The sequence below is a fragment of the Trichosurus vulpecula genome, chromosome 7 (genome assembly GCF_011100635.1).
Source record: "Trichosurus vulpecula isolate mTriVul1 chromosome 7, mTriVul1.pri, whole genome shotgun sequence".
NCBI lineage: Eukaryota > Metazoa > Chordata > Mammalia > Diprotodontia > Phalangeridae > Trichosurus > Trichosurus vulpecula.
Window position 1 is genome coordinate 32,607,371 of NC_050579.1, and position 14,191 is coordinate 32,621,561.

The 14,191-nt window shown below is 49.1% G+C and overlaps 1 protein-coding gene across 3 annotated transcripts in view; it reads left to right on the forward strand.

The window, feature by feature from the left end:
• The window catches only part of MYO1C (myosin IC), a 46,227-nt gene extending 35,733 nt beyond the window's left edge, over positions 1 to 10,494 (forward strand). For all 3 annotated transcript variants that reach the window (XM_036766597.1, XM_036766599.1, XM_036766598.1), the window contains exons 20-32: positions 392 to 505; positions 633 to 709; positions 2,478 to 2,546; positions 2,715 to 2,799; positions 3,293 to 3,452; positions 4,554 to 4,637; positions 5,656 to 5,749; positions 6,332 to 6,387; positions 6,958 to 7,093; positions 7,533 to 7,603; positions 8,101 to 8,198; positions 8,337 to 8,436; positions 9,024 to 10,494. In XM_036766597.1, the coding sequence (XP_036622492.1) occupies positions 392 to 505; positions 633 to 709; positions 2,478 to 2,546; positions 2,715 to 2,799; positions 3,293 to 3,452; positions 4,554 to 4,637; positions 5,656 to 5,749; positions 6,332 to 6,387; positions 6,958 to 7,093; positions 7,533 to 7,603; positions 8,101 to 8,198; positions 8,337 to 8,436; positions 9,024 to 9,050 (1,171 nt within the window). In that variant the 3' untranslated portion in view covers positions 9,051 to 10,494. The remainder of the gene's footprint in view (positions 1 to 391; positions 506 to 632; positions 710 to 2,477; positions 2,547 to 2,714; positions 2,800 to 3,292; positions 3,453 to 4,553; positions 4,638 to 5,655; positions 5,750 to 6,331; positions 6,388 to 6,957; positions 7,094 to 7,532; positions 7,604 to 8,100; positions 8,199 to 8,336; positions 8,437 to 9,023) is intronic.
• The last annotated feature ends 3,697 nt before the right edge of the window (positions 10,495 to 14,191 follow it).

The window sequence follows — 14,191 nt, forward strand, 5'->3', positions numbered from 1 at the left end:
GTTACACATACTCATACTTTCTTGTATTACATGCATGCTCCCCATACAGACTGTCACACACAGTCACACACATACACATTCTCATATTACATACATGCACTCCCCCCACAGACTGTCTCACACACACACACACACACACACACACACACACACACACACACACGCACTCAGTCACACATACACACTGTCACATGCACTCACATTTTCTCATATTACATACATATTACATCCCCCACACACAGTCACACACACAGACTGTCTCTCTCTCTCTCACACACACACACACACACACACACACACACACACTCTCACACGCTCAGTCACACACCCACTCCCCTGTCTCTCTCCAGAGTGCTGAATGAGGCTAGTGCTTGCTGTGTCTCCTTTACAGGTACAAGTCCTTGTGTCCCGAGACATGGCCCACGTGGGATGGGCGACCGCAGGATGGGGTGTCAGTCTTGATCCAACACCTCGGCTACAAGCCCGAGGAATACAAGCTGGGCAAGTGAGTAGTCAGTCCCTCCCTGAGGGGCTGGTGGGGCCATCAGCACAGGGAAGCCTTGGGGGGAGGGGCGTGGAGCAGCTGCTGGTGGCCACAGCTAGACTGGGTCCTCCTCGGTTCCCTCCTTCAGAACCAAGATCTTCATTCGCTTCCCCAAGACGCTTTTTGCCACAGAAGATGCTCTGGAAGTGAGGAAGCAGAGTCTGGGTGAGAGCCCTCGGGGCAGGGCCAGGGTGGGTCCATCATCCTGGCCTTAAGGGCCCTTTCCTTGGGACTCCATCTTTATCCAGTCCTGCCATCTCCATACAGCCCTGGTTCTAGAGTCAAAGGACTTGGGTTCAAATCCCCACTTTGGATGACTTTGGCCAAATGGCTTCACTCCCCTGGGTATCCGTCTTCTCCTCTATAAAATGGACCAGACAGCCTCTTTGGACCTTCTAGCTCTGAAGCTGTGCTGGGATCTCCCTCCCCTTCCAGGAAGTTGGCGTGAGCAAGTAACTCTTGGGTCTGTAGTCAGAGAACCTGGGTTCAGATCCTGCCTTTGAATATTACCTAGGTAACCTTGAACAAGTCCCTCTCAGATGGCCTCGGCGGTCTCTCCCTCGGCTTCGGCTTCTGGTCCTTCCCTGGCCCAGCCTCGGGCACTCTCTCTTCTGTCTTCCATAGCATCTCCCCAGAGTGTGGGGAGTACAAAATGTACTCACCTCCATTTTACTTATTGGAGCTCCCAGGTTTAGAGTGTGGCTGTGCCAGGCCCAGGAGGACTCCAAGGCTAGATCCGCCCGCTTCCAAGGCCACTGTTCTTGTTAGGACAGCAATCTGCTTTCTCTCTAGGCTGGGTAGTTAGAACTTGCCTTTCTTTTCTTGTTGGTCTGAACCTGTGAGAGCACTAGTATTGGGAACTCCCGGTTCAGAAATTAGTTCCTTCAATGCAGGTGAGCGTCTTCTCTGCAGGTGGGGGTGGGGGGTGGGGGTGGTTTTAGAGAGGCTTCCTGGGGCGCTAAGAGGTTACTCAGCCAGAGTCGCACAATCAGTCTATATCTGAGGCTAGACTTGAACTCAGGTCCTCCTGACTCCCAGGCCAGCGTCTGTCAGCGACTCCATTTACTGCTTTTGGCTGTTTGTTTGACTGTTTCAGTCATGCAGCTCTTTGTGACCCCATTTGGGGTTTTCGTGGCAGAGACCCTGGAGTGGTTTGCCATTTCCTTCTCCAGCGCATTTTACAGATGAGGAAACTGAGGCAAGCAGGGTGAAGTGACTTGCTCAGGGTCACACAAAAATAAGTATCTGAGGCCAGATTTGAACTCAGGTTTTCCTGATCCTAGGCCAGCTGTCTGTCAGTTATTCCTTGTTGTCTCTGCATTTATGGCTTTTGGCTGTTTTTGTTTGTTTAGTTGGTTGTTTTAATCACGTGTGACTCTTTGTGACACCATTTGGGGTTTTCGTGGCAGAGGTACTGGAGTAGTTTGCCATTTCCTTCTCCAGCTCATTTTACAGATGAGGAAACTGAGGCAAACAGGGTTAAGTGACTTGCTCAGGGTGACCCAGCTAGTAAATATCTGAGGCAGGATTTGAACTGAGGTCCTCCTGACTCCAGCCCCAACACCATGTGCACTATGGCACCACCTAGCTGCCCCGCCACCTATGGGAACTCTCTCTTCAACGAGAGGTAAACTCTTCAGAGCCAGGGACAAAGCTGATTTGCAGGTTTTGCTGAGATCCAAAGGTTACCCACCTGGGGCCTGTGCAATTAGGAGAGTAAGAGAATCATAGGTTTGGAGATTAAAAGAATCAACTCCCTAATTCTGCAGATGAAGAAACTGAGACCCAGATAATTAGGTGGCTTGCCCAAGGTCACCCAGCTAAGGTGGGATTTGAACCCAGACCCTCTTGACTCTGGGATGAAAGCTCTTTTCACTCTAAGGTGATGCCAGTGATGACCGAATGTTTGTTCATTGACTTTCTGAAATCACAGCCACAAAGATCCAGGCGTCATGGAGGGGATACCATTGGAGACAGAAATTCTTACGAGTGAAGCGTGCAGGTCAGTAAATTTGGGGGAGGGCTGGAGAACTGAAGGTTCAAAGGTAGGGCTCAGTCTCTTCTTGCCGTCTGAAGCCAGAGGCCCAGATCTTGTGGGCTGAGAGCCCAGGGTCAGGTTCAGGGTTGTCCTTAGACAATGAAGGTGAACAGTTACCTGTTCGCTCTACAGCTATCTGTATCCAGTCATGGTGGCGGGGGACCCTGGGCCGGAGGAAAGCCGCCAAGAGGAAATGGGCTGCCCACATGATCCGACAGTGAGTTTGGGGAGGGCCCCTGCTAGTGTCCCCCACAGGGATCGGGGAAGAGGGGCTGGCTTTCTGTATTGGGAGTGGTCTCAGCAAATGGGAGCATCACTGGTGATGGGTCCCTGTGTCAACCCCACGATGGCGATGGGACGTTGTGTGTTGGGAAGGGCAATTTAAATCTCAGCTGTGTAGCCTTGGGCAGGTCTCCAAGTTAGTCATCTGTAAAATAACTCTAAGAACACCCATGCTACCTTCCTTGGATATGGGATGTAGGCTCACAAAATGATAGCTCTAGAGTTGGAGTGGCCTCAGAGGCCGTCCTATCCAACCCACTCATTTCACAGAGGAAGAAAATGAGGCCCAAATGCCTTGCCCACAGTTACACAGGAAGTAAGCAATGGGAAGAGGATTCGAACCCAGGTTTTTAGAAGGAAAATCCTCAGTGAACTGTTCTCGTTAACATGCTGACCTCCCTTCCTTCCTCCCTCCCTCTTTCCCCAAGGCTAGTCCAAGGCTTCATCCTTCGCCGTGCACCCAGGTGCCCTGAAAATGCCTTCTTCTTGGATTTCGTTCGGTGCTCCTTCCTGCTGAATCTGCGGCGGCACCTTCCCCGGAATGTGCTGGACAAAACGTGGCCCACCCCTCCTCCTGCCCTACACGAGGTCTGAGGAGGCTGGACAATGTAGAGGCTGAGATGTGTGATAGGCTCGGAAATGGGAGATACTTGGGTTCCACTCTGAACTCAGGCACTTACTAGCTGTGTGACTCAGGGCAAGCAAGTCCCCTCTTCGGCTTCCTTATCTCTAAAGTGAAGAGGTTAGACTGGGTGACCTCAAAGATAGAAATCTGACCCTTTGGCCTTCCCAGGCTTCAGTTTCCTCACTGATGACATCTTAAGATTCCTTAAATTCTCCATCTCAGACTATGTTCCTCTGATAACCAATTTAGCCATAATCCTTTAGTGACCGCTGACCCAGCCCTGCACCAGACACGGCTGAGGTCCAGGCCTTCATCTCAAGGACTAGGTATCATGACAAGGTCCAGTCCTTCACCTCAAGGACTACTTGGTGAGACATGCCCGTGCCATAGAGAACAGGGTAGTAGAAAGCGGTAGGGCCACAGGAGTTTGGAGGAGAAGGTGTTTAAAAATTGAGAACATTTACGGTCTTATTGGACCTTGGGCATCTACTTCAACCCTCTTGTTTTAGCAGATGGAAAAACTGAGATCCTAAGAAGTTACATGATTTTTGTCCCCCTAAGGTCCCATAAGTAGTAAGGAGCAAAGGTGGTATTTGAATCCAGGACCCTCTGACTTCAGCTTCATAGAACTCTTGATTTTGAGCTGGAAGAGTTCTTGGAGGTCTTTTAGACCAGTGGTGTCAAATTCAAATAGAAACCAGAGCCCTGGGATGTTGACTTGGAAAACCACAAAGTGACGTGTATTGTGTTATTGATTTTGTTACGTATTTCCCAATTACGTTTTAACCTCTGTTCTAGACCACCCCTTTGTTTTACAGGCGAGGAAACTGAGGTCCTGAGCATGAAGGGACTTGCCCGAGGTCACAAGGATTAGTAGTGTTAGGTCCGGGATTGGAACTTGGAAACTTAGTGTGGGCTGGAGTTATGGATGAGATACATGGAATAGCTCAAGATTGGTCCCTGGCTCCATCCTTGGGCTACTTCCCCAGGGACATCTCTCCACAGCCCCCAACCGGCCTTTCTCCTCTCTCCCTCTCCCCTTGACCTCATTTCCTGTCCTCCAGGCATCTGAGCAGCTGAGGGAGCTCTGTATGAGGAACATGGTGTGGAAATACTGCCGAAGCATCAGCTCTGAATGGAAGCAGCAGGTGACTTGGTTTGCTGGGGATGAGGGATGAGGAATAAGATATGCAGTCAGCTAAAGGGAAGGCAGTGTGTGTAGAGGAAGGGAAGGGAAGGAGCAGAGTGATGGAGACACGTAGCAGAAATCATGGGGCCACTTGGTCCCAGGGGCCACGACTAGAACCCGGGTACATTCACTATCCCCACTGCTATGGAGCCCAAGGGAAAGACAGTTAGTGAGCACAGAGAAGGATGGGTCTGACGGGTCATAAGACCTTCGAGACTGTCCAGTCATCTCATTTTACAGATTGGTAAACTGAGGCTCATAAATTAAGTGACGCAACCATGGCCACACAGGATACGTGTGTCAGAGGCAGCTCATGAACCCAGATTTTCCTGCTTCTAACAATCTTCTCTAAACTGTTTCTGCCTTTTCAAGACATTGTTAGTACTTTAAAAATGTTGGGTCCCATTGTACTGGGGACATGGGAGGGTGAGAGAAGATGGGACATATAGAGGACTCTAGAGCTCCCAGGTCTGAGCTTTTGTCTCTTTTCCCACTGACATCTCGGAAAGAAGGTACATTTCTTTATCAAGAAAAGGAGTTCAGAGCATTTAGTATTGGGAATGCATTATTATTGGAGCAGTGAAGTGTACTGGACTTGGGAGTCATGAAGACCTGAGTTCAAATCCTGTTTCAAACACATGCTAGCTCTGTGACCTTGGACAAGTCACTTAACCTCAATCTGCCTCAGTTTCCTCATCTGAAAAATAGAGATAGTAGCAGCGCCTATCTCCCCAGATTGTTGAGGTTCAAATGAGAGAATCTATGTTAAGTGCTTTGCAAACTTCAAACCACTCTCTAAATGATAGCAATTATTAAAATGCCTACTGTGTGCAAGGCAATGCCTACTGTGTGCAAGGCAATTCCTACTGTGTGGAGATGCACGAGCGAAAATTGAAAAACAGAAGCTTATGTTGTACCAAGGGACAAGGGGTGTGCAGTTAATGGACTGTTGGTCAGTGCCCCCCTTGTCTCAATAGCTGCATCAGAAAGCTGTGGCCAGCGAGGTCTTCAAGGGCAAGAAAGATAACTACCCTCAGAGCGTGCCCAGACTCTTCATCAATACTCGGCTTGGTACGACGTTCCGCTCTCCCACCACTGTCCTGGGCCCCCCTTTCCCATAACTCCCCTTTCTCCGGGCCCCTCTTTCCCATGATGCCCCTTTCTCTGGGCCCCCCTTCCCCATAGCTCCCATTTCTATGCATCCTGCTTTCCCATAACTCCCCTTTCTCTAGGCCACCCTTCCCCGTAACACCCCTTTCTATGGGCCCCCCCTTCCCCATAATGCCCCTTTCTCTGGGCTCCCCTTCCCCATAGCTCCCCTTTCTCAGCCCCCTTCCCCATAACTCCCCTTTCTCTGGGCCCCCCTTTCCCATAATGTCCCATAACTCCCCTTTCTCTGGGCCCCCCTTTCCCATAATGTCCCATAACTCCCCTTTCTGTGAGCCCCCCTTCCCCATGATGCCTTTTCTCTGGGCCCCCCTTTCCTATTGTGCCCCTTTCTCTGCCCCACTTCCCTTGCCCACCATCACCCTTGGCTAACTTCCTACTTTACTTCCCCTTGGATTTTCTTCTTCCTCCAGCCTCTTCCTCATTACCTTCAGTCTGGACTTCCTCCAGCAATTCTCCAACCTCCAATCTCTCTGTCTTTTCTAGCTGCTGATGAGATCAGCCCCAAAGTGCTCCAGGCCCTAGGCAATGAACCTGTCCAGGTGAGCCTCCTATTTGGGATCTCAGAGGAAGGAGCAGGAGGAAACTGTGGGAGCAGAACTGATGGTGTCAGTTCAAAAATATGTCAGAAGCCAGTTAAGCGCTCTCAGAATGGGAGGCAAGAGGAACAGCAGGAGAATCAATCAATCAGTGTTTGTTAGGCACCTACCCTATCTGAGCCCCTGGGAATACAAGTAGAAATAATGATACCATCCTTACTCATAAGGAGCTAATACTCTAGTGGGGTGGGAGAATAACAGACAGTCTGGGAAGAGAAGTGGAGGGTCATAGTGGACCACAGAAAGTCCAGCATTCTGTTTTATTACAGTACCTCCCTGGAGGCCTACTGCCCCACACCTTTAGTGCCATTTCATCCAGTCCAAGGTTCTGTTCTCTTTGGAATACGAAGGGATATTAGGAATGACCCCCAGATGGGACTGAGGGAGAGAAGTGGACCCAGAGGAGTCAGAAACTTGGAGGTGTTTTTGTTCTGGAGATTTCCATGGAAATTGGAAGGCTATAAGAAGGACCTGGGCTTCTAGAGAGTGGTTTGATGGTGCCCTTCCCCCTAGTACGCAGTGCCCGTGGTGAAGTATGACCGGAAGGGCTACAAGCCTCGGGCCCGGCAGCTGCTGCTGACCCCTAGTGCTGCGGTCATTGTGGAGGAGGCCAAGGTCAAACAGAGGATTGAATACGCCAACCTGACCGGTAAGGGCCCACCCAGAGAAAGGAGCCAGGATCCGACTTCATGCGCCATTCTGACCACGGACCGGCCAGGGGCAAAGGCCCAGGGAGTGCCAGCTCTCTGGTCAGAGGACCTGGCTTCTGATTTCGCCTTGGAGGTTTCAACCCTGTGTGACCTTGGACAAATCCCTAGTCTTCCTCAGCCTCCATTTTTCCATCTGTTAAATGAAGGGAGGTTGGCCTAGACGTGGCCTCTGAGGGGTCTGTGGATCCTAGGAAGGCCCGAGGGTTCACACCCCATTGCCATCTTCTGCTTCTTCTCAGCCTCCCTTATCATACCCTGGCATCTCACCAGGGCAGCCCTTTTCCTCTTCCCCTTTGCTTGGTGGGCCCAGTGTGTGTGGGGATGGACGGGGGTGGGGAGACAATATCCCCCTCACCATCCTGACCTTTCCCCCACCAGGAATCTCGGTCAGCAGCCTAAGTGACAGCCTTTTTGTCCTCCACGTTCAAAGGGAGGACAACAAGCAGAAGGTATAGAGGGATGGGCTGGGATCTGGGCTTGCTATATCCCCTCCTCCTCCCCACTGGCCCTCAGGAGACTTCCCCTGATCAGCCCCTATCAACCATCCTATGGGAATTCCTCTATACATGTGGGGGAAGGGGAGGGAGGAAGAGAACATACCTCTGACCCTTCCCATGGCATACTTCTGACCTTCCTGCATCAGTTACTCAGTAAGCATTTATTAGGCACTTACTGTACTAGGTACTGCATAGACCAAGAAAAAAACCAATCCCTGCCAGCTGACATTCTATAATTCCATTTGCAAACAAACCCCTCTTCCCCTGCTCACCCTGGATTCGTGGTTTGTGATTTGGAGCTGGGGTGCAGGCTCCCCCAGCACTGCTGTACAGAGGGCCTTCTGGAATCACTCTATCTGAAAGATCTTGGGGGTGGGGATGTTCTGACTGCTGAGCTGTAGGACTCCAAAGCTAAGCATCTCTCTCTACCTACCTCCCGGGTGCTTTAGGGGGATGTGGTACTCCAAAGTGATCATGTGATTGAGACGATAACCAAGTTGGCCCTGAATGCAGACCGAGTCAACAGCATTAACATCAACCAGGGCAGGTAAGCCCAGGCCTCGGTGACAGGAGGGTATGTGTTACTGGGGTTTGGAGGGGGTGGGGGGGAAGGGTAGCAAGGGGATAACACATGGAGGGCTTGTGCCATCTTGGATCTCATCAAGCCCTGCTCCTTCCCCATCAGCATCACCTTTGCTGGTGGCCCAGGCAGAGATGGCATCATTGACTTCACCCCTGGCTCCGAGCTCCTTATCGCCAAGGCCAAGAATGGGCACCTTGCTGTGGTGAGTGAAGTGGGTTGGGATGTAGGACCCCTCTGGTCCCGGAGTTTTGATGGCCCCTCTCTGGGGGTCGCCCTGCCCCAGATACAGCTTTTTCACCTTCCTCTCATAATCCTGGCCCACCTTGGAGTGGTTGGTTGGCCCTTCTGGTTGTTGAGATTGACGGGGCTTAGGTCTACTGTGTCAAGAGAACCTTGGGCCCTATAGGAGCCCTCAAAACAAAGTGGATACAGAATTACACACAGTAACATTAGCATAGCAGAAAGAAATCAGAAAACTTGGGTTCAAAACCCAGCTTTGCCACTCCCCCCACTTCCCAGCTTGGCCCTCACCAAGCTTCCACTGACCTTTGATTTTCATTGTTTATGAAATGGGGCTGCTCTTCCCTACTCTGCCTGCCTCCCAGTGTGAGGAGGGCATGAACACGCTTTGTAAGCTGTTGGACACCCTCCAGATGGGGGTGGGGTCAGTGTCCAAACTCACCTTCCAGGGATTCTCATTCACCCCTTGAGCTCAGACCCCTCAGTAGATGGGTGAGGTGGGGGCAGGAAAGGGCTGCCTCTGATTGACCTCTTCTTGCTCCTCCGTAGGTGGCCCCCCGGCTGAACTCCCGATGATGATGGACTCTGTCCGTTGGGACACCCTTCCTGCCCCTCCACCATGTCTGTTTTGCTCACCCGCTTGCTGCTGCCCTATCCCCCTTCATGGTAACCAAAGACTCTCACCTCCATGCTTGGAAAACTGGGTGCATCCCGGGTCTGAAGGGGGCCCATGTGGCACCTGCCTTCCTTTCCCTATCCTTCCTCCCCGCCCATATCCCAGCTCCCACATCAGCTTCACAGTGGATGTGGGGGGGATGGTAGGAAAATAGGGAGCTATGCTGGGAGCAGGGCTGAGGGATGACAGGGCCAGGGCAGAGTCCCGTGACCGATGCCCAACCAGTGGGAGGAGACCTTTTACTGATTTTTTTTTTTTCTGCTGAGTCATTTTGATGCTTTGTATGAGATAATTTTTTTTAAAAGCCATTCATTCCTGCCACCAAGAAACGCTGGATGTGCTCTGGCCAGGAGGGCAGGGGGACCACCTAGGAAGCAATCAGAGGGCTGGAGGTGGGAGGAAGGGTGGGGCCCAGTTGCCCTCTCACCCCACCCCAGAACCAGTTCTTCCATCCCATCTCCTCCCTGCCCATGCCTATAGGTGCACACCCAGAGACACCCCTCAGCTTCTCTTCATCCATGCCCACAAGGCGCTGGGACCCACACTTGGTCTGCTGCTCCTCTCAACCTTAGTGAGGCCCTGCCCACCTGAGACCACTTCCCCCAACAAACATACCCATAGGAATTAGCTCCTATGATAAGCTCCTAACTCTGCCTGGGGCAGGGGGAGGGGATATCTTGAAACAGACCAAGGTGGAGGTGGTGACAGATGAGAGTGACAGGCCATGTGGGGGGGCCTAGTGGGAAGAACCCTTGCCTGGCTCTCTAAGGACCTAGGGCTCTGCTGATTGTGTGACCTTGGGCTTCATCCCTGGGCCTCACCCTCCTCTTCTGCAAAACTGAAATCATAGGACCGCTGAAAGGGATTTTAGGGGCCGTCCAAGCGCCCCTCTTAACTCACATTGTGTGGTTGTGGGGGCCCAATGGTGCTTATTCTGAAGCCCCTGCCCAGTGGAAAATGGGGTCCCCACATCCTCATTCAAAGCCCCTCAACCCCTAGAATCAATAGCCAAGATGGGTAGTTGGGAGAATAGAGTTAGGTTTGCGTATAAATAGAAGGGAGAAAAATGGTCCTGGGGTCCGCAGTGTGACCCTGTTCACTGCTTTGCTGCCCTCCTCCCCAAATCTGTCCTCCTCCTGTAGGGTAAGGGATGACTTTGGGATCCAAAGGAAAGGGGGGTATCACTTATGTCTGCTGCTTCTCCACCCCATTCCCCATTCCCACTGAGGGTCAGGAAGCCAGGAGACCCTCCAAGCAGCCTGTGCTCTCCCTTGGGATCCTGGGGACTTTACCGACACTTGCAACCCCAGCCAACACTAAATAAAGCGATTATGTTTTTGCAAACGTTTGCCTCTGTGGTTGTGGAGGGACCAGAAGTAGGGTGGGAGATGAAGGGTTGAGGGTATTTTTCCCTAGATGGGGCCCAGAAAAGAAGAGAGTAGTGGTAGCCTGGTCACCTAGATGTGCCATTGGTGGAGTATAGATAGAAGAGTGGCTCACATCCCACTTTGTGGCATTGTAGTCAGGGCAGAGACTGAGTGGAAGAGGGAAGGCTTTCCAGGCATGGGGAAAGGTGTAGAAATGGGAGACACGGAATGTTATACGTCAGGAAAAGCAGGTCAGCCAGTTCGACTGATTCATAAAATGTGTGAGGGGAAGTAAGGTAGAATCATCTTAGAAAGGTAGGCTGATGCCAAACTGTAGAAGGCCTTATGTACCAGCGAGAGGCATTTCTATTTTCTAAAGGCTAGGGAAACCTTTAGAACTTTCTTAAGTAGAGGAGCAGACCTCAGGCTCAAATGATATGGAATATGTAAAGCCCTTTCCAATGACTAAATCCATATATGAAGGTCAGTCATTATTTAGAATTCAACTCATTGAGACCACAATACATTCTACAGTCTCTCCAATGGGTGGTCAAGAGGCCTCCACTTTAACAATCCCATTGATGGGGAGCTTATCACTATCTGGGGATGGTTCTAATTGTTAAGAATGTTTCTGTTACCATGTTGGCAAAAGTACCAAAAGATGCGAATAGTCCATGTCACAAAGGTGGTGAAAAGACAGGCACATTAATAATGCACTGTTAGTAAAGCTGTGAATGGGTCCAGTTCTAAAGCACTTTGGAATGATGCAAAGAAAGTGACTAAAACTTTTGACCCAGAGATCCCTTTGCTAGGCATCTACCCCCAAAAGGTCAACAAATACCCTAAAATAGGACTGTCCAAAATGCAGCCTATGGGTCACAGGCTGCCCGCAATGTGATTTATAGGGCCTGCCTACAATCATAGACATTTACATAAATGCTCTAGTAAGTGAAGCTGAGCTACCGTAGAGCTCTCACTAAAATGACACATCAAAATATATTGTCTATTGTGTCAAAAACCTGAGGTTGGACAATCCTGCCCTAAAACATTCAAGCAGCTCCTTTGTGCCAGCAATGAAGTGGAAACAAAGCAAGTGTCTATCTTTTGGGGAATGGCTAAACAAACTGTGATCCATGAATGAGGAAGGAATACTACTGTGCTATAAGAAACAATGAACATGGGGAACAGAAAAGCACAGGAAGAAGTAAATGCACTGATGCAAAACAAAGCAAGCAGGAACAGGGAAACTACACAATGTACCGTAAAGGGAAAGAACAGCATCAAAATCGAAACTGAATGCTGTGAAATGAGAAAGCTTGGTCCCAGAGAAAAGGTATGAGAAGCTGCCTCCCTTCTCTGCAAACGTGGGAGACCATAGGTATGAGACAATACGTGCAAGTCATGTGACCGAAGGAATGAATAAAATGAAAAAGTGAAAATATAGGTACTTCCCATGAGCCAGGCAGTCAGTAAGCATTTATTAAGCACTTGCTATGGGCCAGGCACTGTCCCAACGACTGGGGATACAGAGAAAGGCAAAAGACCGTCCCAGGAGCTCCTAGTCTAATGGGGAGACAACATGCAAACGACTATACACAAAAAAGCTAGAGATGGGCTGCAGAGGCACTGTGCGCCAGGCTGGGCAGACAAATATAAAAGCAATACCGTGTCTGTCTTCAAGGCGTTAACTTTCTAACAGAGGAAGATAATAGGAAGAAGAGTTGTTGCCAGGGAACAATAAATAATTCAAGAATAAATAAATTATCATTAATGATTAATATACAATAAATTTGACAAGTTAAAGTGAACAAATGATTTATTAATAAATGAGGAAATTAATAAAGGAAGAATAGCGGTTGCCAGAGCAGGGTGTTCTGGTATGAACAGTCACAGGGATGGCGAATGGAACAATAAACAAGGCAGTCAAAATGATTCCTTTCCCAGAAGCAATGATATCGTTGAACCACAGTGCCAATAGCAAGAGGTAGGAAAGAGCGGTGGGCACGTTCACAGCCATCACAGCAGGCAGCGGGTTGAAAAAGTGCAGTGGACTCAATACTGAGGTCATCACCACGAGGACAACCTGGTTGGCATGGTTGGTTGGTATGTTGGTAAGTTTTACACAGCTTTGTTTTCTCTTTTTTATTTTTTGATGTAAGGGATGGCGTTCTGGGAAAAGGCAGAGGAGCAATACATTGGGAAATTACATGATGGAAAAAAACATGAAGAAAAAATTTTAATGAAATATTTTTAGAAATTTTTTTTCTTATGCAAAAATTTTTTTTCTTATGACCTCAGACACTTGACACACTTATCAGAGAAATCCTGATAAAATTCAGGAGAATCCAAATCAACCTGATGAAATTACAAGAAAAGAAAGAAAGGAAGGAAGGAAGGAAGGAAGGAAGGAAGGAAGGAAGGAAGGAAGGAAATTACAAAGATATGGGTCATTGTTTGTCAAACTAAAGACTCCCCAAATAAAACTGATGAGAAGCAGGGATGCAGGAATTGGGTGATTAAAGATCAGCCACACCTCTTTGCAATTTATAAAAGCTAGTCACACTCTAAGATGCTCAGATTTCAAGGAATTGCTCCTTGCTTTTACCTTCCAAAGTTCAGTAAGACGAGTGAGGGAATTCCCCCCCACCCCATCCCTCTCCTAACCCCAGTAGGAGCAACAATGGTGATTTATGACAGAAGCACGTGTCAAGGGGAACATGTATGGTTTATGATCCAGTTTGGGTTCGAGGTTCCCATGTCTATTTCAGTTTGACACTGCTGATGTAAAACATATAGCCTGAGAGTGAGTTCGTGGAGTCTATTGTTGAATCCCAACCTCTGAGGGAGATGAGGGAATTTTTGGATTCTATTATAGGCATCAGGGTCTTGAATTCTAGACCTAGTAGAGAAGGAAGATTTCCTAAGCAGCACCAGTTTTGAGAGTTGCCTTTGCCTTGTGGGTAATTTTAAAAGTTCCTGAGTTTGAGAAGTCAGGCCTTGGACCTCCTAGAAAGAGATTTTCTCATGCGTCCTGCTCTTTGGAGAAGGAATAATACAATCTGCATGGGTCTTTGCGTCCTACTTAGCAAAATCAGTGAGTTACTCACACCGTGAAGGTTTGATAAGAAGAGATTTGTTTGTTCAACAAGCTCCAAAATATATTTACCTTTGGAGGAGAATGTAAGTTACTGTGTAGAATTATGAGCGTTGGGGAGATTATGGAGAACTCTGGGAAAGGGGGGCTCACCATGATGACAGGGGGCTGCCTCAGTAGCACCCCCAAGTTCAGTTCCCTTCTGGAGGCAGTTGATGGGCCCTGCAGCACTGCCATTGGAGAATTCCCTCCAGGTTGTATGGTTCCACTCATCAAAATCATTAGGATCTATAACATTTCATTCATCAATTTCATTCATCAATAGCACATGGCTCAGCACCTTATTCAGTAAAGGGACTCTTTGTTGAGTTGAATGCATAATTAATTAATGCATTAATGCATGGGTCATTAGCAATTTAGCCAAACTGTACTATCATCAAAGGCATATCTCACCATCTTGAGCTCTAGGGTATCATAAGAGATCGTCTAATGACTCACTGAACTAAGGATTCCCTCTAAGACACTTCCCTGATCTAATCAGTCTAATAACCTCATAGAAAAGGGAAACGATACTCTTCTG